General features: G+C 48.5%; 1 protein-coding gene across 1 annotated transcript in view; it reads right to left on the bottom strand.

The window, feature by feature from the left end:
* Positions 1 to 19585: 19585 nt before the first annotated feature.
* Positions 19586 to 26020, bottom strand: part of LOC146180473 (E3 ubiquitin-protein ligase RNF170-like) — a 42376-nt gene continuing 35941 nt past the window's right edge. Inside the window, exon 5 of the mRNA XM_084576065.1 lies at positions 19586 to 20870. Coding sequence (XP_084432191.1) covers positions 20592 to 20870 — 279 coding nt within the window. The 3' untranslated portion in view covers positions 19586 to 20591. The remainder of the gene's footprint in view (positions 20871 to 26020) is intronic.

Raw genomic sequence — 26020 nt, 5'->3', positions numbered from 1 at the left:
TTGCACAAGTTGTCACTCAAATCACACTGCTCTCACCAGGACACTAAGGGAGCCATACTTGGCAAATATCATTTGTGTGTTAGCGTCAGTTCCTAGAAGGGAATGGTAGTTTGGGCGGTAGGGTTCGATCTCGGAGCATCCAGTATAAAAAGCAGGGCAATCCCAGTATAGATGAGATATGCGGAAGCGCATTACAGTCGTACAGTGGGGGCACGTAATCGTTTCCCCTGTATACCGACGCCAGCGGGCCATAATATGTGGCGTGTAAGCTGCATGGGCAATTGGCTTATTCAAGAAGACTTCTTGATTTCAGGTGAGATGGGATTTTCGCGTAAAAGGTGGGTCTGGTGTGGCCACCTGCATGCGATGCTGACTGAGGCTACTAAGACTGGTCAGTGTATAGTGCATAAGGGCAAGGGAAGGGGTGTGTTGCATGCCCAAGGTCGAGTAAGGATGAATGAAGCAAGGGGGGTGGGGAAGTAAATGTGGACATCCCACCTTCCAGGGCAGCCCCGGCGTGTGCTGCCTCATTGCTCCGATTCTTCCGAGTGACCTGGGGTCCACTGAATAACGACAGTTCTGGTCGCGAGTTGGTGGCATTTAAGGAGGCGCTGTATGGCCATGGCAGTTGCATCTTGCGAACCTAGAGTGGCAGTTTTCTTGTAGGCTTCATAGGAATCAGTAAGAATGCATATTGAATCAGTTCCGGTGCAAGGCACTCCTGACAAGGCTCCCCAAATTGCGAGGAGTTCAGCATAAAGAGGGGTACCTTGAGGTAGGTGGCAGGCATAAGTGCCTGAAAGGGAAGGGTTGTCATCACATACCCAGCCCATAGATGCAAATTCGCTAGCAACTGACGCGTCAGTGTATATGTCAATCGTATCAGGGATTCACGCGTCGGTGATGGGCAGCCAGGAGCTTCCGGGAAATGACAAAATCCCGGTTTATAGGTCGGCGATGGAGGCGTGTGACCACTAGCATCTTTCAAGTGGGAAGAGATGCATATAGGGCTGGTGTTTTGTCGTTGCGCTGTTCATCCCAGGCAAGCAGGCGACGCCCTTGGACAGTGTTCTCTAGAGGCATTCGACGACACATCTGTGACTCGGAAACAATGGTAGCGAGCGGTGGAAGAGCGGCCAAACGCTCAAGTTCAGCTATAGAAGTGTACTTAGGTAGACCGGTAATAGTGCGTAGTATTGTGCGAAGAAGGCGTTCGACTTTAGCGAAGTCAGTCTTCGACAGTTGGAGGACGGGTGTGCCATAGAGGATTTTTCCGACACCGCTGCTCGGGCCAGCGCACAGGAGGCATGCTGCCGTGCACCGCCTTGCCGATTGGACAGGCGACGAATAGTGTGTAGCAGTGCTGGCCAAAGGCGTCGCAGCTGATGAACCCATTTCTGGAGACTGTTGCAGCTTGAGATGGGCAGGCCAAGAATGCGGATTTGACCATTTGAGGAAGTGATAGTGTTGCCTCCGATGTGACGATGGATCTGCATACTGGGGTTGGTTTTGTGTTTTCCATCGATACTAATCAGATCTGTTTTATGTGGAGCAAGTTCGAGGCCAATTTTGGTTAGTGTATCTTCAAGACAAAGAAAGGCCACCTGAAGTTAAGTCTGCATAGAATATTTGTCTACGTAATCCGCTGCCTTAGTCCAGACAGTAATATCATCGACATATATAGCAAATCTTGCGCTTGTGCAGAGTTCCAGATTTTCGGCAACGCGTGTCATGACCAAGTTGAACAATATGGCTCCAAGAATGAAGCCCTGTGGCACACCCCTATCCAAGTAATAGGTTTTGGGCACCCATCCCGGAGCTTTGCCATGTAGCTGAATGGAACTAGATGCCAAAAAATTGCGGATCCAGATTTGGGCCCGAGTACTAGAAAAGTATTTGACGAGTTCCTCCAGAATAACCTCATGGTGAACATTGTCAAAGGCTTTGTGTATATCGACAGCCAGGAGATATTCAGGCAGGGCTTTACGATGAGCTCTATTCAGAACTCTTCGCAAAAGCCAAAGGCAGTCATCAGTCCCGATGTTAGGGCGGAAGCCAGCTTGGGCTGGATGAAATCCAGGACTGACGTATTCAATGTATTGTAATTCGCATATGCAGCAGGCGCTCAATGAGTTTACAGAGATGTGAAGTCAGGGCAATTGGACGCAGATTACTAGGAAGTCGAGGGTTTTTGCCAGGTTTAGGGATAGGAAGAATAAGAGAAAGCTTGAGATCATCCGGTACCGCTCCGGTCTCCCAGTAAGAATGATGCCGAGAAGGGCATCCTAGGCTGCCGAGTCGAGATTACGAAGCTCCTGCCAACTGACTCAGTCATGCCCGGGTGTGGCGCGAGCTCGGCCTTTTCTGAGGGCTGCTTGCAGTTCTCCCTTAGAGAATGGGCGATCCAGGTCTGGATCAGGGTTTCTGACTGGGAAAGTGGAAACTGCTGGTGGAGGCGTTAGGCTGACATGTGGGAAAAAAGTGCGTATAACTTCATCTTCAACATCAGCCGGGTTGTCATTGAGAAGGAGCTCGGCGAGAGGTGGGGCCCCGTGTGCCTTGCCATTTAGGTCACGAAATATGTGCCAAAGTTGTGATAGGCCAGGTACTTGAAGACGGTCGCATGTAGAGTGCCACGCCTCACTTTGTAGGTGAAGCTGGTATGCCTGGATAAACTTGAATTGTCGAAGAAGTAAGAGATCTTTGCGATGTTTTCCGCGAGTCCGAAAACGTTGCGTGAGGTGATCAGCACGACGCCAAAGGTTAGCCAGGTGAGCATCCATGCCAATTGTGGAGTCGCCACAGGGGAGGGCAAATAAGGGCTGGTTGGTACATGCCTAAGAATCGAGTAAAGCAGCGCTAGGGGAACAGGTGAACGACAGACACATGCACATGTGTCTGTCGTTCACGTGTCCCGTTTCCCCTTGCGCTGTTTTACTTGATTTGTCACAGGGGATATATCTGAGTGCTTGAACGCGGGCATCTAGGAGTACTGACAGGAAGGAGTCAATATCCGACATTGACTCATTCCTGTCTGTACTCTGAGAAGAGGGTCGTAGTATTGGCCCGAAACTTGTCCCAGTTGAAAAATTGACCGACGGTTACGTTACTTCCTAATGCGAAATTTGAGCGCAGCTCATCAGCTGTTTCACCTTTTCGATTGATTGAGGCAAAGATTTCGAGCAAGACATGTACAATTACAGACAACTTTCTTTAATTTTTCACACGTATCACTTCAAGAAACACTCCACTAACAGTTCTTGGCTATTATAAAAGCAGCTTTGTGGTTGGAGAAAGAAAGCAATTAAGTTATCGGGAGCTTGCGGGAGGCAGCGCGTGGGCCCATAGGAACATTGCACGACGAACAGATAGCAGCGACTGACTGATGTCGCTGATGCCGCTAGCGAGTGAAGAGAATGTGACTCTGCGTTTCAGCTTGGGATGCACGCACCATGATCCGCTGATAGTGAGCCAGTGTTTCGGCAACCGGAGAGCACCTCGCCGCCACACAGAAGGAGGGGTATAAGCAGCGGCGAACGAGGGAGTACGCACAGCAATCAGATAACGCGCTGTCGGCGCCACGCAGGAAGAGGGGGGCTAAGCTGGGGGGCTGAAAAGGGGGCGGAGCTGGTTACGAGGCCAACGCCAACGCGAAACCCAGGAATGGGTGCCAAAGAGCTGCGCTCTAAAACGAACGCGCTGTCCGAACGCGAAGATGTTTACGACTGAAAGTGAGCAAGTTGGGCAAGTGATCACTGCCCCACGAATTAGAAAGGACTTCCCAGCGCCAAAGAAGACACGGTGATGAGAATATGAGGTCCAGTGTAGTGTCCGCTTGAGAGGGATGCAGACCGATATGGGTCGGCGTGTTAGGTTTGTTGCATAGGGTAAGAAGAGTTTGATCGAGGGCGTCATATAGGTGTTTACCACGTTGATTAGGCTGAGATGAGCTCCAGACTGTGTGATGTGCATTTAAATCTCCACCGATAAGAGTAAGATAGGGGTGTGCTGTGTTTTCAAGGTCAGGGAGCCAGGTACAAGCTTCTGCCATAATGTTACCTGGCCAGAAATAGGCCAATGTCATGACGAAAGGTTTTTGACCAGGGGGGAAGATTTTTACTGCAACTATCTCCAGAGTGGGAGAGCAAAGGGACTGAAGTGATAGCTGAGTGGAGGGACAATCGCTACGGATTAAGACGGCTACCTGTCCATCTGAACGGCCGTTTTTATGTTGGATAGCAGGTGTCTAGTAAGTGCAGTAACCAGGAATGTAACAAGGTCCTTGCGTTTCTTGAAGGAGTATAAAGACCGAGTACAGCGCTGAGGCACAAATGTACGAAGGGTAGGACCGTTCTGATTGAAGCTTATGCAGTTTCATTGAATCCCATAAGCCATAGTACTCATGAAGGTGGCACAGGTTTATGGCGCTTGCTATCGTCTACGAGTGCGGTACATTGGAACTCCTCAAACATTGTCTGCAGATGGTTCTGCATGGAAGTGAGTGCAGCAGTAAGAGTTGCGGTAACATCCTTTCGCAGAGTTTATTCCAGCTTCTGTGTCTCCTGGGCGTGTTCCTGCCGGGTTAGTCCCAACATGTGGGTATAGGTGAAATCAGACGCTGTGACCAGTTGCGGCCAGCGGGTAGGCGAGCGGCTTTTGCGGCCCTTCTGTGAGCGGCTGCGTTGCGGAGTCTGGGAACGAGCTGAGGTGTCCTTTGTTATCTTGTCCATGGTTATCATCTCCCAGAGACACTGCTTTTCGCAGCGTAGTTCAGATATTTCTGATCTGAGGCTCTCAATGACCTCGGCTAAATCTAGAGAACAGATCTTTTCAGCATAAAATACATGTTTGGAGACAGTATGTGAGGATGTCACCTGATGCGTATTCGAATCATCCGACTCCTAAGGTGCCGATTTGTCGACAGGCTTTACATAAGCTCGAGCCGGGCACTGGGCACTTAGGGGGATATGCGTGGAAGCCACGCAGACTACGCAATGAGGAAACTGCTTGCAGCCGGGGTCTTCAGGGTGCGGGTCCTCACCGCAATCCCGACAAATGGCGGGAAATGAGCAGTATTTGGCTACGTGGCCAATGCGGTGACAGTTATAACATGCGACTGGGCGCAGGCAGTATTCACGGACTCGTGTAATCTCGTAGTTAAATACTAGCTGAGAAGGTGATGTGTCTGTGCAAAGGTCAGAAGTAGCAAGTTTGTCTTGCCGAGCATGCGTATGTCTGTGATTTAAGCAGTCTCACAGCGCAGATGTGCCATAACATAGTCCATCATGAGGCGTTCTCTAATTGTGATCACCCCTCGCGTGCTACCAACCGCAGACTGCCTCAGTGGGGACGTGTTCACATCGAAAGCTTGGACAGAATCCCGCGTTCGCGCGACTATGCGGGTCAATGTACACAGCTTTTTGAAATGCTTAGCATCCCTGACAGTGATGCGGATGCAGTTAGCAGCAGAATCAAAGTGAAGAATGGCCATATCCGAGAAATACTGAGACAGAGCACCTTGCTCTATGGCATTGGCAATAGCCTCTAGAGGTAACAACGCAAAACGTGGACTGGAGCACAAGATTATAAGACGACACAACCAACGCTCATTGTGTCGTCTCCTAATCTTGTGCTCCTGCCCACGTTTCGCGCTGTTACTTCAAGATGCATAACAAGCTGCTATTCTGGGTAATAGCCTGTTTCGGGATGTTTGTGACATGCACTTTGTTAAGTGGCCTGATCAGAGCAGTGAAATGAGGATGACTCACCCGTTAGGAACCTAGACTTTGGCTGGAATTAGCGGCCTAACGAAAGTCACTGTGCCCTTTCAAGGAGAGACATGGGGATTGAAGTGAAATTCTTTAATTTTTGTATAGAGTAATCAAACTTGGCATGCTTATTAATTACAAAGTTTCAATAAGATAGTTCCAGTAGTTTTGGCATTAGAAATTTATATTTGCATCGTTGTTTACCAAACTTGCAGAAAGCCTGGAGTGACAAAACAATAAGGTAGAGGCCCATAGTTGGTCTTATATTTTAGCCTTATGAATGGTTCATGCAGTGGCATTCCCCAAATCTTTTTATCAGCTTGACTTTTTTTTACAGAGAACATTACATCCATGCTTGCATAATGCACTCATTTTCCCCATTTCAAAATAGCTAAAAAGTAATAAAATGACACCATATTTTAAATATATGAGAATGTCAATGCATAAAGAAATTATCAAGGAATATAATGCAACAAACCTCATAAAAATCCATCAAGCCGTTGCCGTGCTACGCTTTACGCAAGCAGAACAGTTGGGTCAAAAGGCACTTTTGAGAAAACTGATATTAAAGCTGCACAGCCACTTTTCGCCCATCAAAACGCCTCTGCATTGAAATACTGTATCGCTACACTGCACGCTTCCTTCTGGGTTGTTTCCGAGGGCGCAGAACGCAGTTCCAGGCACCTGAATGGTGCGAATCGGGTTAGGCGAACATATGCTGTAAACCAGGCCGCGCATCACTCGCCATCGCGAAAACGGAAGTTTCTCCGTATCGGAACTGCATCGCGTATCGCGGCTATTTGATGGAGCCGGGACCTCGGATTCACTCCCGGGAATCGATTTTGGGCCTAGGTACCATGAAATGGTGCTATTCACGTTACACAAACGTTCGGCGTCATACTCGAGAGCTCGCGCTGCATCAGTATCACCCGCTGTCGTGAAAACGGAACTTTCCCAGTGTTGGAATTGCGACGTTGGTTGACGGCGCCGGGTCTTCGGGTTCACTTCCTAGCATTGATTCCAAGCGCGGGTCGGCCTTTCGCGACATATCTTCGTGATCTTCACAGAGTGCATCGGCATATCCGTGCGGCTGCGCGATTGCATCAGCCGAGCTTTCCGCGCGCCTGGAGACGTCTGTTCGTTGGAGCCGTACTGCGTCAAAACATAAGTGCGATATCCTTGTCGCTTTCACCGCCGCTTCCGTTTCTTTGCCTTTCAGACAGACCACACGGTGCGCTGATACTTTTCGAGATGCGTTTTTGTCGAACCGGTCCTCGCTTCGTCAGATTTATTTGCCGCCGATCGCTTCTTTTTCTGGATAGGAGGCTTGCGTTAGTGATTCCCACATGCATACCACTGTGAGGAACATGTGGTAATTTGAACAAAGACGAAGAAAGAAACGAAGAAAAGGGGTAATAAGAAGAGGAAAACGTGAAGGTTGGCTCGAGGAGCGCGAGGCACGAGCAGGAGAGAACAGGCCAGCAGCGGAGCCGATCGGCTGTCCAAGGAGCTCGGAGCGGTTCATCTTCTGCCAGGCCTGACCCGAAGATCCAGACCTGGGGCCTGCCGGCCGTATCCTGTCCTGTTCTCCTGTCGACCACGAAACTCAGAACGGTGGTCGGGCCCGGGAGTGCCACTGGCACGAGCGTTCGGCGCCGTGCTGAGCCCAGGCACGTCAGGGAGGCCTAACGCATCTGCCGTGGAAAGGCCACTCGAGGCCTCTAGCCTCTACTGGGCCCCGTCCGGTGGCCTAGCCTTCCACTGGGCTTACTGAGGCCCTACTGCACCGACCCTGCAGAACTCTGACTACCCGGAGCGTCTGCACCGGCTTCTCCACCCAACGAACTAACTGGTGACTGTAGATAACTTAGTGTTAAGTCTTTGACCCACTTGATCGTTCTACTCTCGTCCCGTCCATGTGCACATAAACTATTCGTTGTTAGCTTGGTCAGTCTGGTCGTCTATTTAGATTGCTGTTTCGGAATAAGCCACAGAATAAGGTGGCCAGAAGATCTAAAGAAAAGAACGTCACAATTTTGGCGTCCACGGCAGGGCCAGACCGGCCAAGCAGCATTTTCCTGCGGCTAGAGATTGGAGAAAAATGAGTGCACCAGAGTTGCTCGCGGTAGGGGAACGTATAGGTTTGCAGGGAATCGAGTTGCGCGAGTGGGTGGAGAAAGAATTGCAAAAGGCAAGGGAAGACAAAGCGGCAGAACGCGAAGAGAGAGCTGCAGAACGTGAAGCGGCGAATCAGCGCTTGGAGCAAGAAAACCAGAATTTGCAGCTACGAGTACGACTTGCAGAATTGGGAGAAAACGCCCCTAGTTCTGGAAGCGCTGAGCCCAGTACCGTACCAGCTCCGTCTTTCCCAATTAGTCCTCATGGATTGATTCCACTGTTTAATGAGGAAAGGGACGATTTGGACGCATATTTGAAGCGTTTTGAACATATCGCCATTGGACAGGGCTGGCCGAAAGAGAAGTGGGCCACGGCTTTGAGTCTGTGCCTCGGCGGAGAAGCTCTCAGAGTCTTTGGACGACTCTCTCCTGAGGACTCAGTCAATTACGATGTAGCGAAACTTGCCTTACTTCGGAGGTTTCGGTTCACGGCTGAGGGCTACAGAGAGAAGTTTCGTAGAAGCAAACCGCAAGATGGTGAGACAGCTTCCCAGTACGCCACAAGGCTGTTAAGTTTTTTTGACCGCTGGGTTGAGACGCGAGGACAAGGTCGCACGTTTGAAGTGGTTCGGGACATGATAGTGGCGGAGCAGTTTTTAAACAGCTGTCACGATCGTTTAGTTCTCTTCTTGCGAGAACGCGATTGTAAAACGGTGGACGAGATTGCTGAGGCCGCCGATCACTTTCTTGAGGCTCAGCGACAGAATAACCTCGCGATTTTTAAAGATAGAGCTGAGCAGAATTCTGCGAAACCGCAGGACGCAGCCCCAAACCCAAAGACGAGAATTCGATGCTTCATCTGTGAAGAGATCGGACATAGGTCGCCGGATTGCCGTACAAAACCAAAGCCCCCATATTGCACATTATGTCGCAAATCTGGGCATGAAACCCAGTTGTGTCGATACGGAAATTCAAATAACCGGGAGACGTCTGCTTGCTGCACGTCCCCTCGAGATTCCCGCCCTGGTTGTCAGCTGGGAAGAACATGCCTAGATGTTCGAAGGGACGATTCGGCTCTTAGTCCATCTCAGATTATTAACAACATGCCAGTGAAGCATGGAGAAGTGTTCGGACAAGCAGTGTCGGTGCTGCGCGACACTGGTTCTAATGGCATCGTGGTGCGTCAGGCTTTGGTGCCCGAGGCTGCATATACCGGTGAGCGAGCATCTTTGCGTTTAGCGGATGGTTCTGACATCGAAGCGCCTGAGGCGGAGGTTATTATCAAGTCGCTATACTTCACAGGCAAAGCTATTGCTAGGTGCCTGCCGACGCCATCATATGACGTAATTATCGGCAACATTCCGGGTGCAAGCGTCCCATTCGCCAACGCTCCAACAGTCTTGACGGGCCAGAGAAGCATACCTGCCAGTGATGATGGGTACAGTGCTTCTTTCCAGGTTCTGGCGGCGAAAGTTTCAGGGACTGGTTTGGATGCCGCTCAAACCGTACTCCACTTATCTCGGTCTGTTTTTCGCAAGAAACAAGAAGAGGACGCCAGCTTAGATGTGTGTCGTCGCAAGCTTAAGAAAACCTATCACGGAAAAGGGCAGACGGCCTACACCTTCCATCTAAGTGACGGCATTTTGTACCGGACCTATCAACTTTGTTCAGGAAAAACAAACAAACGGTCGTTCCGAAGGTTTTGCGCCGTCAGGTCCTCGTGCAGGCACATGGGAGTGCACTTGTCGGCCACCAGGGTGTCAGAAAAACTACCGCCAGAGTGCTTGATGACTTTTACTGGCCAGGGGTGAAAGCTGACATTAAGCAGTTTGTGAGGTCGTGCGATGCATGTCAGAGGACTGTCCCTAAAGGAAACCCGAGGAACGCTCCATTAGGACGCATGTCCATTAACACAAAAAGCTACGAAGAGCGCCAGCCAGTGAATGCCCTACAAACTTCATCCTTCATAGTTCTTGATAACGTCGAGTCGAAAACTCCGTTGTCAACGTTCAGGGAAGAACCTTGGTCCCAGAGTGGACTGGGGAACCGAGACTCGATACAGAATAGTCAACTGTTGAATCGAGAATGATACGGGAGACAATGTTAATCTCTGTGCTGTCTTCTGGAGGTGTCGTCGTGCTGTTCATAGTATGTTTCTAAGAGTTTATTTCTTCTGACAAGTGTTGAGTGTTAATGTTACTTGTATTAGTACGAATGTTTTTTTTATTTTGTGTGCGCAAGTGACTCAGACTCTCAGCAGACAACAGCAATGGTGTGGCCACTCTATGGGGTGTGCAGTGATGGGTGCAGCAGTGTTGTGGTGTGCCGTCGTCCTCCGAAAGAGTGTATCAGTGTCATGGCCCCAAGTTTTTTTTTTCCCGAAAAAAAAAACTTCTCAAAGGGGGGGCATATTTGTGAGGAACATGTGGTAATTTGAACAAAGACGAAGAAAGAAACAGGGTAACAAACAGGGTAACAGGGCTGAGGGTAACAAACTGGATTCCAAGGGAAGGAAAGCGTAGCAGGGGGCGGCAGAAAGTTAGGTGGGCGGATGAGATTAAGAAGTTCGCAGGGGTCAAGTGGATGCAGCTAGCACAGAACCGGGTTAAGTGGAGAAATATGGGAGAGGCCTTCGCCCTGCAGTGGGTATAATCAGGCTGATGATGATGATGATGATGAAGAAGAAAGAAACGAAGAAAGGAGTAAGAAGAAGAGGAAAACTTGAAGGTTGGCTCAAGAAGCGCGAGGCACGAGCAGGAGAGAACAGGCGAGCAGCGGAGCCGATCGGCTGTCCAAGGAGCTCGGAGCGGTTCATCTTCTGCCAGGCCTGACCCGGGGATCCAGTATCCTGTCCTGTTCTCCTGTCGACCACGAAACTCGGAACGGTGGTCGGGCCCGGGAGTGCCACAGCGCCAGCTCTTCACTGGCACGAGCGTTCGGTGCCGTGCTGAGCCCAGGCACGTCGGGGAGGCCTAACGCATCTGCCGTGGAAAGGCCACTCGAGGCCTCTTGCCTCTACTGGGCCCCGTCCGGTGGCGTAGCCTTCCGCTGGCCTTACTGAGGCCCTACTGCACCGACCCTGCAGAACTCTGACTACCCGGAGCGTCTGCACCCAACGAACTAACTGGTGACTGTAGATAACTTAGTGTGAAGTCTTTGACACACTTGATCGTTCTACTCTCATCCCGTCCATGTGTACATAAACTATTCGTTGTTAGCTTGGTCAGTCTGGTCGTCTATTTAGATTGCTGTCTCGGAATAAGCCACAGAATAAGGTAGCCAGAAGATCTAAAGAAAAGAACCTCACAACCACGTCCTATACTTCTGGACCGCGGGCCGCTGCATCGCTGGCACACAGACGAAGCCTCGCGCAACAGTGGGGGTGACGAAAAATGCAGAACGGCAGCCGCGGATTCACAAACTACCGAGCAGTTGACTAAAGTATAGTGCTCTAACAAAAACGTGTGCGAATGAGGCGGGTGCAGACGCCGTGCCATGCGCTTTCCAGCAGCCACTCAGAGAGCGTGCTGAGCACCACGTGACTGGCGCAACCAATCAGCGCTTAGAAGTGGCTCTGCGAGGCCTTCACATTTTTTCCTTTTGTGTGTATTTTTTGTCGTAGGCATGTGGCTTCAATGGAGGGAGTACTGCGGTGGAACAAGCTTTCCAGTGGTACCAAAATTTTCGTGATCGGCGCTCCGGCCGCGGAGTTATTGCGCTCGGAAATCGACCATTTTATCTCGGCCAGTTTTTTGTTACCAGAGGTCACAAAAACAATATTTTGGCTCCCTTTGAGGCTGTTACCGAACTATTCCAATGTGGTGGAGCATAGGGGCAGCACACCACAACAGGATTTGGTCTCCGCCGAGGTTATGTTTTCAGCGGAATTTTTTCGCAATGTGATTGAACAGGCCTTGTAGATTAGTAATCTGATCTTTTATAAAATTTGATGTTTCGTGAAATTTTCGCGATTCGATCCCCGCATCCAGAGTCATCTAAATGCAACGCACCCAGGAGATCTGAGTGGCACTTGTGAAACGCTGAATCCAGAAGCCACAACCAGAGGCAACATTGTAACATTGTGAAACTACTCTTCTCATTTTTGAAGTGATAAAAACAACTGTGGTGTAGAGGGCCTGCAAGTCAGTGGAGGATTCAGATCCTAAGGGGGGTGATTGCCCCAAACTGTTCCCCCCTCGTCTCTCGCCCCGCTTGTCTCAGGATTTTATCATAAGGTGCCCGAGTGAATGCAGTGTTCAAAACGGTAGGGATGACCACCTTCCGCGCTCTGTATGCCTCTTGCCTATCTGTGCTTTCCCTCCCTGGCCCCTCCAGTCTGCCTCCTGATCCACAAATCCACTTTTACATTCTCTCTTCAGGTGCCCTTTGCACTTAGGCATGTGCCCCACTCATTACACCCGTTTGTTAACCTGGACACCCCACCAACGATACACCGCCTGTTTGTTCACAAAAAATTCCTCCATTTAACACTGGTGCCATGCCTCATTCAGCACTGCTTTGGTTAATGGTGATGAAAGTATTTATTTTTGCAAACTGGTGATGCGATGGTCAATTTTTCCTTGAAGGCATCCTCAGTCTAAGAAACTATAAAGACCTCCCGACTCTGGGCTTCTGCTGCCGTGTGCCTTCGTGCTTGCCGTCCTTTCTTTACTTTCACATCGCTTTTGTGAGTTCTGTCTATGCATCCTTTGATGAACTGCACTGTTTCCCGTTGCCAACTTTTCTTTTTATTTATTTGTAACTTGCAGAGCACACGTGGGTGAGGGTACTGTGGGCTTATGATATACATGAGAAATAATCCAACAGTTAATACTGTTGTTGATTTACCATTGTGCTATGGAAGCTCAACCAGGCAAAATTAGGTACCCATTCGATGCATGCTCTGTGGCGTTGGGCATTTCCCATTTCTACTGCCCTGATGCCAGCTTTCACCTGCTCCCGAACAGCACAAGATAGTTTTTCTAATAAATGCTTGGCACATTCTTGTTTTTTTTTTCTTTTTTCAAAGTGGTTGGCACCTTTCCCCTGTTGGTCCGTTGCTGCCAGCGAGAGTCACTGCAACGACTCCTTTGTGAGGAGAAATGCATGTCCCTGCATTAACCCAAACTATCTTATATTATAAACTGCACTTCTGTCATGCGATGCAAATGGTAAAATCTAATTTCTCTCCTAAGGTTTAATTTAGAGGTCCCAGGTGCTTTTGTCACCTGCTTTTGTAAAAATATTTCCAACATAAATAAACTGAACTGAATTCAGAGCTGAATGATTGTTGCCAATCGAACAGTGGCTTCAGCTAAACATTTCATTTGAAATACTGACATTACAAAACTGGCTTGGTTCCGTTAAAGGGAAGCTGCACCGGTTTTAGAATTTGATGCGCTTCAGAGGGTCGAATCTGCAGGGTTTGTATGTTAAGTATACGAAATATTTTGGCTTTAGCTTTTGAAATAGTGACGTAATCATCGATTAAAGTTGCTACCCCGTTCAGGCTTCTCCGCAGTGCACAGCGCTGGAGGGGGGGGATGTCAGTAGCAGACGACAGGAGTACGACAGGCAGTAGTGACGTCAAGGACGGCGTCTACCTCTCTTCCGCTTCAATTGCCCGAGCAGGCCGTGCATCACCTGTCGCTTGCAGGCTACGCAGTGCAACCTTTTTCTTGTCTCGCACTTGTTTTCTTCTTGCGAACGTTGCCGCAAGCTTTTTAAGTGCATCTTGCACCGTTCTTCACGAAAAGAACGATCATGCCGTGGTTCTGCGCAGCCTATGGCTGCACGAACACTGGCGGCCGAGAGGATGTCGCGTTTCATAAATTCCCAAAGGAGCGCAAGATATCGGCGCTTTGGGTTGCCGCGGTCAAGAGGAAGGATTTCAAGCCAACAAAATCGTCGGTGATCTGCTCAGATCATTTTCGCGACAGTGACTATCACCAAAGCTTGTCGTTGATGCGATCTTTTGGGATACCGATCAAATCTGCGCGATTGAAAACCGGTGCTACAGACACTGTACCGGTGCTGTGCCTTCTGTCTTCGCACACAAGAGCACCTCTCCGCCGCCAAGAGCTGCTTTCGCAAAAAGAAGAAAACTCGAGGTAAGAGGCCCAATACATCATATTGCTCTTCTGTTCTGTTTACGTTTTTGTTCTGTGGGGCAGATGGGTGGCCGGGCAGATGAAGGCACAGGTGAAAGTAAAACTATTCAGCATTGGCGCCCGCTGACGCGGCTGGAAAACTGTGAGAGAGTAGGACTTCTTTTTTTTTTTTCATGATTAGGCTATCGGTGCGATGCGGAAAGAGTCATCACACTGCTGAATCGACGAATGGAAAGCCAGCCCTTATTTGCTCATGAAAAGTTTTGTTCAGGAAAACGAGCAGTTTTGGACCTCTATACGTTTTGCACTTGGCGATCCGATTCTGCTTGCACATGCCAAGTATGAACTTTTTAAAATGGAAGTCAGAAACTTATGTCATAAAGGAGAACGCACATCCTAAACTCGCCTCTGCTTTGTTATACCCCAGTCACACGGTCATTTTCAAAGGCGATTGAGTTGATAGCCTTCGAGATTTTCAATCGCGATCGAACTCGAAGGAGTTGTGCCGCTGCTACATGGCAAAACTCGAAGTCTATTGAAATAGTAATGGTGTTTAGCGCCTAACTTTTGTGGCGCCACTATCGTTGCTTTCGGTTTTGCTTAAAGAACTAAAATCTCTCTATAAATGCAAAATAAAATATCACTGTTACCTTTTTTTTAGTAACTGCAGGTGTTTAGTTATGCAAAGACAACATTTTTTTTTTTTAACTCGCTAGCGTTTATACGTCTGTGCTTTTCATTGTTTGCATTTCTCGGTGGCGCATGTTACAGGGGTAGAGAGTGCATAAATTATTTGCTTTAAAAAGAGCGATGCTTTTTAAAATTATTGCGGATATTACTAGCGTAAATTAAAGATATAAAATAACGCTTGTTCACATTTTTGTATCGTAAACGCGCTGTGCATGTGTGTGCGTGACGCTCCTCGGGCCAGCGCCATGGCAGAAGTACATATACCTTGCCAGCGCTAGCAACCTTGCGGACGTTCGAGGGCCTTCGAGATCTCGATAGAGTTCTGAGCTGCTCCGCTGACTCGATAGACTATCGACTCAATGGTCATTGAAAACGCCCGTCTGGCAGCTTTCGAAGGCTTTCGAAGGCCTTCGAGTCGATAGGCAGTCGGTTCGAGGGCCTTCGATATGCCCGTGTGACAGCGGTATCAAATTAAGTTTCTTATGTCATGTTTATATCTTATGGCCATTTTCTTATTTTCAGGTTCTTGGAGAGCTCCTGGGAAATTCAACTATCCCAATTAAGAAAAGAAATCGGGGCAGCATGATGTCTGTGGTCGAAGTCGCGATGTTAAGCGCAGCTAAACGAAGTGTGCTAAACTCGCGACATGGCAGCGCGTGACTGCCGATAGCTGTCCTAGCGTTTCGGTATTTTTACCAGTGTTCTAAATGGGATTACGCGCGCGCTGCAAGGTAGCAGCCTGGCTTCTACTCTATACCGCGCTCCCGCGTTAATTTGCTAAATCCCGCCAGAATAAAATGTATACGTACTCGAGATTGCGGGAGCTGAGAGCATGACTTTTGCTGCTCTTGCTGACATATAAATGACTAAATTCACACAACAAAACTGGGGCGACTGCTTGTCTGGATGAGTTCATTTGTTTACAATCGTCACATCAAGCGCATTGACGTGACACTGCTTCGTTCGAGTCTGGCAGGAGATTTAGGGCACAAGTAATGCAGATATGTTCAATTGAGAGCGGATCACAGGCGCATACAGCAGTGCAGCGCAGCGGTACGTACCAGTGTGAATTTCCCATGCGGGAAAAGGTTAGCGCTGTCTCCTCTCTTGTCATGTCGCCGCTGCCGCCAGTGTCGCCTTGTTCCGAAGCCGCCGCTGGTTCGAACAAGTACGACTCAATATCATATTCCCCTGAGCAGCGTGACCGTTGCATGTTCAGCAGCATATATCCACAGAAAAGCATGTGCGTGCATGTACAATCCCTTGGACCGCCGCTACCACTGAATGGCACGCCGTCATTGACGTCATGGCGTGCTTGACCGATCACAGGCAAGAGCGCCACTTTCAAAACGCCCCACGGCGTTGGTGCACGTTTTTCCGATTATAAAGTAGTTTGCGGTCACTTATGGCTAAATTTAACGTCGTATTCGTGTTCAGGGGGTCGTAAACTGTATATCTGTATTCCGAACTCTTTCTTTTTAAAAAGTGATGCAGCTGCCCTTTAATGTTGACAATCGGCAAAGTGAAAATACATGACAGAGCTCTACATGAATCCCATCTCCCTGTTCTTTCTGTGCCTGTCTGTCTGGCTTGAGAAATACAGCTGTAAACAAACGCACCTTGAAACCTACTCAGTTTTTTTCTTCATCAAGATGTGACTTGGGCACGTTCTGCTGGGTCAATAAACAAAAGTGGAGGAGGGAAGGGTTTTCTGAGGAATCAATCAACACCTTCTTGTGTCTGCTTGCCATGCCATGGCTTTCAGTAATACAATGGGCTTATGAACTAGTTACTAGAACATGGGAGGCTTGGGCTTGTTGGTTCATGACATCAATGAAAAAGCGCAGCGCAAAAAAAGACACTGACGTAGAAAGAAGACACACACAGCCCTTTGTGTTTCCTTTTTTTGTCACTTCCTCTTTTGCACTACGTTTCTGCATTGAGGTAGTTAGTCGAACATGACAGCAAGCACAGCGGAGCAGACAACACAGAAGAAACACAGGCATGGACGATGCTGTGTGTCCTGGTCTGTGTGTGCGTTTCTTCTGTGTTATTGCCTGCCTTGCTGTGTCTTCCACAACCAGCTTTTGTTTTAGCTCAGTTTATAAGAAAGCACGACATTTCTGTTAAAGTGAATCCTGCGGTCACATTCCTTGCATTGCTGGAGCATGGTTAGTTGCACACGGGGGCAGTTCTGTATCCAGTTTTGAATGCGAGGAAAGGTGGAAAAAGAAAGGTTTCGGATGGGGCCATGGTTAAGGATGTAGCAGAGAAGGTTGCTACAACATGAAGGAAAACTTGAGAATGCGATTCTATGGCACTGACTCATGGTGTGCAGCCATTACGGCAGGGATCACGTGGCTCATATCGAGTACCAAATATTGGTAGACTGCACTAGTCCCGTTTTTCAGCGTGTTCTTGTGTCAGTCTTTCCTTGCACTGCTCTTCTCCATGCTCTCCGTTCTGGTGCAGGACTGAAACTCACTCACGGCAATGTTTTTTCCTCTATTAAAAATGCGTGCGAACAAACTCGTCAACTAAACCTGCCCACAATTCCTGTCCACGGCACTCATGAGAATAAAAAGTGCGCAACAAGGTGCAATCACAAATATCATTCTAGAATACTTCTTCGGTCATGTGACTCCATGGTAAAAAGAATGTAAGATTTTTGTGTGTTTTCTTGGTTTAGCACATGTGTTTGTGGAAATTTTTAAATTATCTTCGGAAATGCTTTAGCCAAAACAATTTTTTCACGCTTTTACATGTTACTGCCAGCTTATGTTATAAAAGATAACGTAAACTGGCTAAACAATCCACTTTTTAAAGCAATATCTTCCAAACTTCATCAAGAGGGGCTTGTACCTTAGATCGAAGCCTAAATTAGGAATCAAGGTCTTCCAGATAAAAATGTTTGAGATGGCTCATTATACACATCAAAATCTTGGCTTTTAATCTAGAAGACTTCATGCAAGCAAATTTTGTTTGAGGAATTGACAAGCCTCCCATTTCACCATTCAGGACAGCCTCTACCAACGGAACTAGAACTCAAATGGCAGAAAATAACTCCTTAACATTCCGTGCCACCTCCGCTCTGATATATGTGCCTATCATCATACTGACCCACAAACCGCTCATGCCGGTGTCCTGAAAACTTATGATCTGATCGTGAAAGGTATTACTGAAGGGGCATGTACAATTTCATACGTCACTACTTTCGCTCTTGTACCACCTGTCAACAACGAAAAACTTCTCGCCACCCCGCTGGCCCTCTGCAGCCTTTACTGTATCCAGCGCGCCCGTTTGATTGCGTGGGAATCGACTTTTATGGTCTGCTACCATGCAGTGCCGCTAGTAATCGATGGGCCATTGCCGCCGTCGATCCCCTGACCCTTTATGCAGAGACCGCCACATTTCCAGCAACGACAGCCAAAGAGGCAGCTCATTTCCGTCTCCATCACTTCGTTCTCTGACACGGCGCCCCTCACAAGCTACTGAGTGACATGCGTCATGTATTTCTGTCTGAAGTCATCCAAGAGCTATCCTCAAATCCATACATCATGCTAAACCCATGTACCACTCACAAACAAACGATATCACGGAGCAATTCAAATGTACGCTTGGGGACATGCTCACAATGTATGTTACATCTGCTTCTGGGAACTCCAAATGGGAACAGATACTGCCATATGTAACGTTCATGTATAACACTGCCACCCAATCAACAACTGGTTTTTCTCCCTTCATCCTCTTATATGGCTGTGAGCCATCTTGTAACCTCGGCACGATTTTGCCATACCATCCAGATGCCTCTGAGTACAGTGCTTTGTCAGATATCGTACAGAAGGCCGAGAAATGCCATCAGCTAGCTCGCACGTTTACCACAGACATTCAAGGCTATCACAAAGATTAACACGATAGCGACATGCCAGCTCAGACGTTCCTCGCAGACAGCTTCGTTTTGCTGTTGGTTCCTGTCACCAGCAAATTTGAAACCAAGAATTATGGCCCTTACCGCGTCTTGGAATGCACGTTCGCCGTCGACAACATTACTGAGCCAGTAACCTCTTCTTTTGACTATCGCTGTCGTGGTCGAGAGGTTGTCCACGTTAGCCGCCTCAAGTCGTATTTACAACCCTCTTGTGGTCTCTTCCCCGTGGGTCGACATGATGGCGACTTCTTCACACAGGGGTATTGTAAGGAAGGCAAAGATCTCTCAGCGCCGTGGCATCTCTATTGTCATCACTTGTCTCTGTCGTCCATCTCTTGCGTTGAAGCTGTGACCTGTGGCTGGTAATTCTACCCTGCTGTATCTGAAGTACTGGCAGCATTAGCCGTCGGACCAAGTTCTTAAATCCTGTTTTCAAGTGGTTGAATTTTCTGGGGCCTTCCACTATAGTGCCCCTCTTAGCCTGCATCATTTCGGAACGTTCAACCCTATAAACCAAACCAAACCTCTTCTAATGGTTTCAAACTGCCAAAAATACCATTGCCCTACATTACCTGTACCTGATAAAGTTGTGAGTTTTGCTTGCTTTTCCAGTCTGACTTGCCACTATCTGCAGCTGTGACCCCCTTCCTTTGGTACCAACTCAGTTGCTTTTATTGCCTGACTTAGCATCACCTGCGCTATGCTTCCCTTCGTTGCCACCAACCCTTGCTTTTACTGTCAGACCATCTGTAGCTATACTCCCCTCCCTATCAACTCTGCTGCTTTTCTTGACTGACTTGCCCTCCCCCCTGCATTTATGTTCCACCTTCCTTGATATTTTTTCCTGTTACCTAGGCAGACAGAATTAGACAAAAGCTCTCTCACACAGATACACAGCACTCAGTCCACTGATCTGCAGTTTGCTGAAATGAGCAGTATTCATCAATTGATTCTGAAATGGATGAAGCCTACTTTTTCTTTAACAAATAGTTTATTCAAGAACAAACGATGGGCGTAACACTGCACTTCTACAGTTATCTCCTTTAAAGAACACTTACTGAATAAAATAGCATGAACTTCACACTCCAACAGCCCTTCTTTTTATGTTGTTGCGTGCCTCGAATATATCCGTAATCTGCAAGCACTGCTTGAATGCCAACGTTAGAAGTGATCATCATTACGCAATGACACATACAACATGGTACTGAGAAAAATGATATGATAACTCTCTTCTTCAGTAGCCTAGACATTCTTATCATCACTAGCTGTAACGAAACCATAGCCTAGTGTTTGGCAGTAAGCAATTCCCAGTGTCCCTTAACCAGTGCTGCCTTGATGCCAGCCACGAAAGTAGGTGCGTATTTGGTAAACTATCAAAATTGGGTTGCCAAAGAGCGCGCAGCACAGCATAAGATCTGGCAACTGTGACTTAAAAAAAAATATGTTGTAGTCGCAGACAATTACTCGAAGAACAACTTCGATTCCCTGAAACTGACAAACTGCACTGTTATGGCAGTCATGCAGAAGTGCATAATGGCTCGCTAGTTAAAATAAAATCCTTTTGTTCGTGCAATCTAAAAAAAGAGGTCCCTCAACAAGCCACACTCGGTGCCTACCGAAAGGTCCCACCATGTAAATAAAGCAGCACGCATATGAGTGTGCAATTAAAGCCCAACTTTCAATAACTGTTGGCCGAGGGAGGGGCCTTTCTCACCAAACAGGCGTCGAACAGGGGTGCGCTATGTCCAACAGGCAGGTCCACAAAAGTCCTGTCTCATAGTCAGTGCTGGAAGACTCACCAGCCACGGCCATCAATGGTCCATAGGCGTGACACCATGCACATGATGTCTTCAATGTCATAGCAAATTCGCGCACCAGTGCACATGATAAAAAATCGGCGCCAGCTTCTCAGCACCAGCACCGAGCATGATGGGCTCACCAGCAGCGAGGGGCCACTCGGTGGGAGGCGACACCGCCGTCAGGTGGTGTCCTCTTGCCAGCGGGCGGCCAGGAAGCGCCGGTAGATGACGGTCACGTAGATGGCAAGCAACAGCACGACAAATAAGTCATCAAGCAGGCCGAGGATGCCAAAAATGGCTTCCGGGATCATGTCCAGTGGCGAGACGAGGTACATGATGGCTGCTACGAAGCAGAGGACGATGCGCAGACGAAACATGTACATGATGCCCCCCACTGAGAAGAACTCTGAGCCCGCGTGCCGCAACAGAGTCGGCAGGTCGCGAAGGTGGTCCAGCCACTGCACAAAGGCACACCCAACACGCTCAGTTTTACAATGTGGGATGAGGGTAGAGGGATCAACGCCAGTTTCAGAAAGTGGAAGAATCAAAAAAGGACCACGCTAGGTGCAACGCAATGCAGCCCACTTTGTACAAATATGCACACGTGCTGCTTTTGCTATGCTCTGTAGGAACAATGCCACGAGGACACCTTGCCATTCTAATCTAAACTGCACACCACCTAATCTCCTTGCCTATCTGACTACGAACACCCTAGAACTGCTATTGATGATTGAGAGGTCTCGCTAAAAAATACCAAAACCCACTCACTTGAAACAGCAGAGAGAAGGAGTCCAAAATAGCACAGAACAGCAAGTCCCAAGAAAAAAAAACTGATGACTACTGGTTATCAGTGATATATTGTAAAACAAACAAACAAAATGCATTGCCACCTCTATAAAACACTGTGAGTGAAAACTCCATAGCACAAACCAGTATTTATTATAAAGGTGCCAGCATGGCGCCATACTAGCACACAAAACACCGCCAACAACGAGCGCACCTAGTTTTTAGATAAGCCATGGCCACCCCTGGGAAAGAAAGGGTTATTGGAGGCACACTTTTTGCTGCTGTCCCCTCTGTAGAGGTTCACCTGCCCATAGCAGGTGCCCTGGAAAATGGGCTGACATCCCACCAAGAGTTTTCCTTATTTCTGCACTCAATTAGCGAAACAGGTAAAGCACTGAAATTGTACAAACCAGAGCGGCTGCACTGGCTCAAGGTGACCCAAAGGTCAGGGCCTGGCCTGCAGACCAGGTTCGTAAATGTGCTCTTTTAATAGGCCTGGGCCAGGCTCAGGCCTAAATATATACAGGGCATGTTTCCACTTGCACATGGACATCCTAGGAGCAACACAGATTAAAAAGGCCCCTGGTCTGCACACTGAGAAAAAAAAAAAAATCTGTCAATGCTTACTGACTTATTTTAAGTGTCTACTGTAGTTGAATTTTTCTCAAGAGAAAAATTTAGAAATAGTACTGTTTTCTTTCTTTTTTGCCAGGAATGTCTCGGAAATCAAATAATGCCAGTGCTAAAACCTCTCCAAATCTTTTCCACTGATCAGTGCCACGCAAGGTGCGAGTTCTGTCCTGGGGAGTGTATCATGAGGGGCAGTACATCATCATCATCATCAGCCTGATTATACCCACTGCAGGGCGAAGGCTTCTCCCATATTTCTCCACTTAATCCGGTTCTGTGCTAGCTGCATCCACTTGAGGGGCAGTACAAGTTCTTCACTGTTCAAGAGTGAGGCAAAGCTTAACTACCTGACACTCATTCATTTACTTAAGGGGGAATGCAAGGCTAAAATCACAATTTTGATTAAAAATAGAATGTGTCCTAAAATTCTTGTTTTGGATTGAGCACGAATGTTTTTGCAAGATGGGGTGCCCTCACCACCAAAAGCGCATATCAACGCAGATTTCAAGACGAAGCCGCATAGCGGGCAAGAAACTGATAGCGGAGTGAAATCTCAAGTTAGAATGCTTGATTTTTGTGCTCTGTAGCCGAAAAGCACCTGCTATCGAGAGTATAGTAGAAAACTAAAAAGAAAAACAGAAAGAAGAGGCAAATTTTGGGCCGTAGCAACAACAGATCGGTTAGTAAACCGAAACAGATGCTTGGATTGACTAAAACACAGCACGTAACCTTCGAACACTGTTTACCGCAACAAGTAGGAGATAGAGGTTTGTGGGTTGTGAGGTTTAACGTCTGTTGTGTTCGAAGTGCTGTGTCCTCGTCCGTGGAGCAGTGCGTGTTAATGGACCCCTCTTCGCGCTTCGCCGAAAGAACTTGCTACCTGCCTGCGCCCAGAGGGACGCCCCCAACGGCAGGCTCCCTCATCCTCCTCTAGTTCTGGGAATCAAGCCCCATCCCCATCTCTGGCCTCTGTTCCCTCCGTTCTTCGCCCAACCAGTTCGGCTTACGCCTCGGCAGACGCTGGTTGCACCCTCTTGTCTGGTGAATAAACAAAGTTAACAGTTTAACAGTAACGCGTACATCTTTTCTACATCGACGATGCGCAAACACGACAGTGGCGACGAGGAAGTGGATTAAACCCGTGCTACGCAACGTCATTGACAAGCCATGACTATGCGAAGGTTAATACCAAAATTCAACGAATCATCTTGGTCATCGTGGGTTGGACGCCTTCAGTTCTACTTTGAGGCTAACAACATCACAGACCCAGCCTCGAAGAGGGCCAACCTGCCAACGCTGTGCGGGGAACAGACTTACAACACTGTCTGCACCCTTATCCAGCCAAGCACACCAGCAGAAGTGCCTTACGATGACGTTGCAGCACTCCAAAAGCACTACGATCCGAGGCCATCCGAGGTTGACAGCCGAGCGCGCTTCCAGCGGCGAGATCAGCTGGAAAGCAAACCTGTGAGCGCCTACATAGCAGCGCTCAAGAGGCTTGCAGCTAACTGCAATTTCGGGACGCTGACCACATCCAGGGCAGCTACCGGGCAGGAAAGAGACGCAGCATCTAACACCACCATGCTTCCATTGGACGTCATGTTACGTGACAGATTTGTGTGCGGACTCAATGACGAGTCGCTACATCAGCGCCTATTCGCCGAGAGAGATCTCACATTCGAGAAAGCTTACGACTTCACCGTATCAGCAGATAGCGCCGGTCACCAGCAAATAGAGATACGCCAGAACACCGACCTGGTACATCAAACAAGCAACCAGGTACACAAACCTTCTGTTGTTGCAAAATCGGTCAAAAATGTACAACGCTGCTGGCAGTGTGACAGCCAACACAACGCCCAGGGATGCCGATTCCAGTCAGCCACGTGTAATTTTTGCCGCAAGCGAGGTCATATTGAGAAAGCGTGCATTACGAAGCGGAAACTTGTAAGGATAAAATCACCTTCTCAGCCTAACCACAGCGTCGACGCCTCACAGAATAGGCCGCCATCTGATGCCCACGGAGCAACATCAGCAGTATCATCAAAGTTGTACGACCTGAACACCGTGAATCTTGGCACGAGTCCGAAGATTTTTACCGAAGTTACAGTACATCACAAACTGATTAAGTTCGAGGTGGACTCAGGCGCAGCCTGTACTCTGATCAGTGAGGACACATTCAGAACTTCGTGGCCATTAGACGCACTACCCTTGCAACAAGACGACAAGCACCTGAAAACGTAGTCAGGACAAAACCTGCCACTACTGGGCTCTGCCAACGTGCAGGTTTGTTACAACGACCAGACCCATACGCTACCTCTCCTTGTTGTGAAGGGCTCGGGATCAAGCCTTCTAGGAAGAAACTGGTTTTCTCCATTAGGGGTGACGATATGCGGCATACACCCAACGCCGAGCCACAACGTGATTGAACAATTACAGGAGAAATACGAAAGAGTATTCTGTGAAGAGATTCCAGGAAATGAAGGGCCCCCAGTCACACTAAAGTTGTTAAGCGGCGCGCAACCGAAGTTTTTGAAGGCCAGGCTGGTACCCTTTGCTCTCAGAGCTTCAGTTGAAAGGGACTTGGACAAACTGGAGCAGCAAGGTGTCATCGAGCCGACACAACATTCACAATGGGCCACACCACTGGTTGTAGTTCGCAAAAAGAACGGAACCTTACGCCTCTGCGGAGACTACCAGAGCACCGTTAATCTTGCGACTAAAGCATTGTCTTACCCTCTGCCGATACCTGGAAAGGTCTTCAGTGTACTACGCGGCGCAAAAGTCTTTAGCACTCTAGACCTCACCCAGGCCTATCAACAACTGAAGGTGAGCGGACCGACGTCAAAATTACTGACAATCAACACACCGAAAGGCCCGTACAAGGTCAAGAGATTGCCTTTTGGCATAGCTGCGGCCCCGGCCATATTTCAGAAGTTCATGGAGACAGTAATTCAGGGAATCCCAGGAGTTCATATCTACCTGGACGATGTCCTAATCAGTGGCGCTTCCAAGGAAGAGCATGCAGTGTGCCTGGAGCACGTTCTTGAAATGCTAGCAAACGCAAATTTGCGTTTAAGCAAAGAGAAATCCTCTTTTGCAGTGTCAGAGGTGCAATTTCTGGGATATCGAATTGATGCAGAGGGCATTCACCCTACCGATGACAAAGTGCGGGCGATCACCGAAGCACGGGCACCAACAAACAAACAGGAGCTACAGGCGTTTCTCGGACTCTTGACGTTCTACGACCATTTCTTAGAACAAAGAGCTACTGTGGCCAACGACTTATACCAGCTGCTGCGGAAAGATGTGAAATGGGCATGGTCGCCACGCCATCAGGAAGCATTCGAAGCCCTGAAAAACCTGCTTCGAAGGTGTACAGTCCTCAGCCACTACGACGAAAGGAAGCCCCTGCTTTTGTCTTGCGGCGCATCTCCGTATGGAGTCGGAGCAGTTCTGTCGCAGACTGAAGACCAAAGAAGGGAGGCCCCGACTGCCTTCGCTTCACGTACGTTGTCATAAGCGGAGCGCAACTACGTGCAGCTGGACAAAGAAGGGCTAGCCATCGTCTATGCGGCGACACATTTTTACCAGTACATTGCCGGCCGAAAGGTGATATTTATAATGGATCACTGACTGCTACTGGGCATTTTGGGGCCACAAAAGCCTATGCCACCGACATTATCTCCGAGAATGACACGTTGGTGCATCAAGCTCTCAGCGTACGATCTGGTCTACCGCAATGGGACTAAACATGAGAATGCCGACGCGCTAAGCCGGCTGCCACTGAACGAAACAATTGACGAACCACCTCTGCCCGGAGACGTTCTTATGTTCCAAGCGCTACCAGAACCTTCGCTTACAGCATGCAGTTGCAGCATCTACGCATATGTGCACAACTCTCCGGCAAGTTTAAACAGCTGTTCAACAAGGCAACGTGCACAAACTCAAAGGGGACAACTGCGACGCTTACCGCAGGCGAGCTACAGAGTTGAGTACCCACCGCGACTGCATCCTATTTGGATCCCAAGTTGTGATTCCGAGTGAGCTACGCGCACAAGCTATCTCTCATCCATGCTGGACACAGGGGCATCGTTGCCATGAAAGCGTGTGCCAGAAGCTACATGTGGTGGCCTAACATTGAGCACGACATTGAAACAACAGTCCAAAATTGCAAGCCTTGCCAAAGCAGCCG

Source organism: Amblyomma maculatum, chromosome 8, assembly GCF_055883805.1.
Source record: "Amblyomma maculatum isolate TAMU_Amacu chromosome 8, ASM5588380v1, whole genome shotgun sequence".
NCBI classification, from domain to species: domain Eukaryota; kingdom Metazoa; phylum Arthropoda; class Arachnida; order Ixodida; family Ixodidae; genus Amblyomma; species Amblyomma maculatum.
This window is presented reverse-complemented; position numbering and strand designations above follow the sequence as displayed.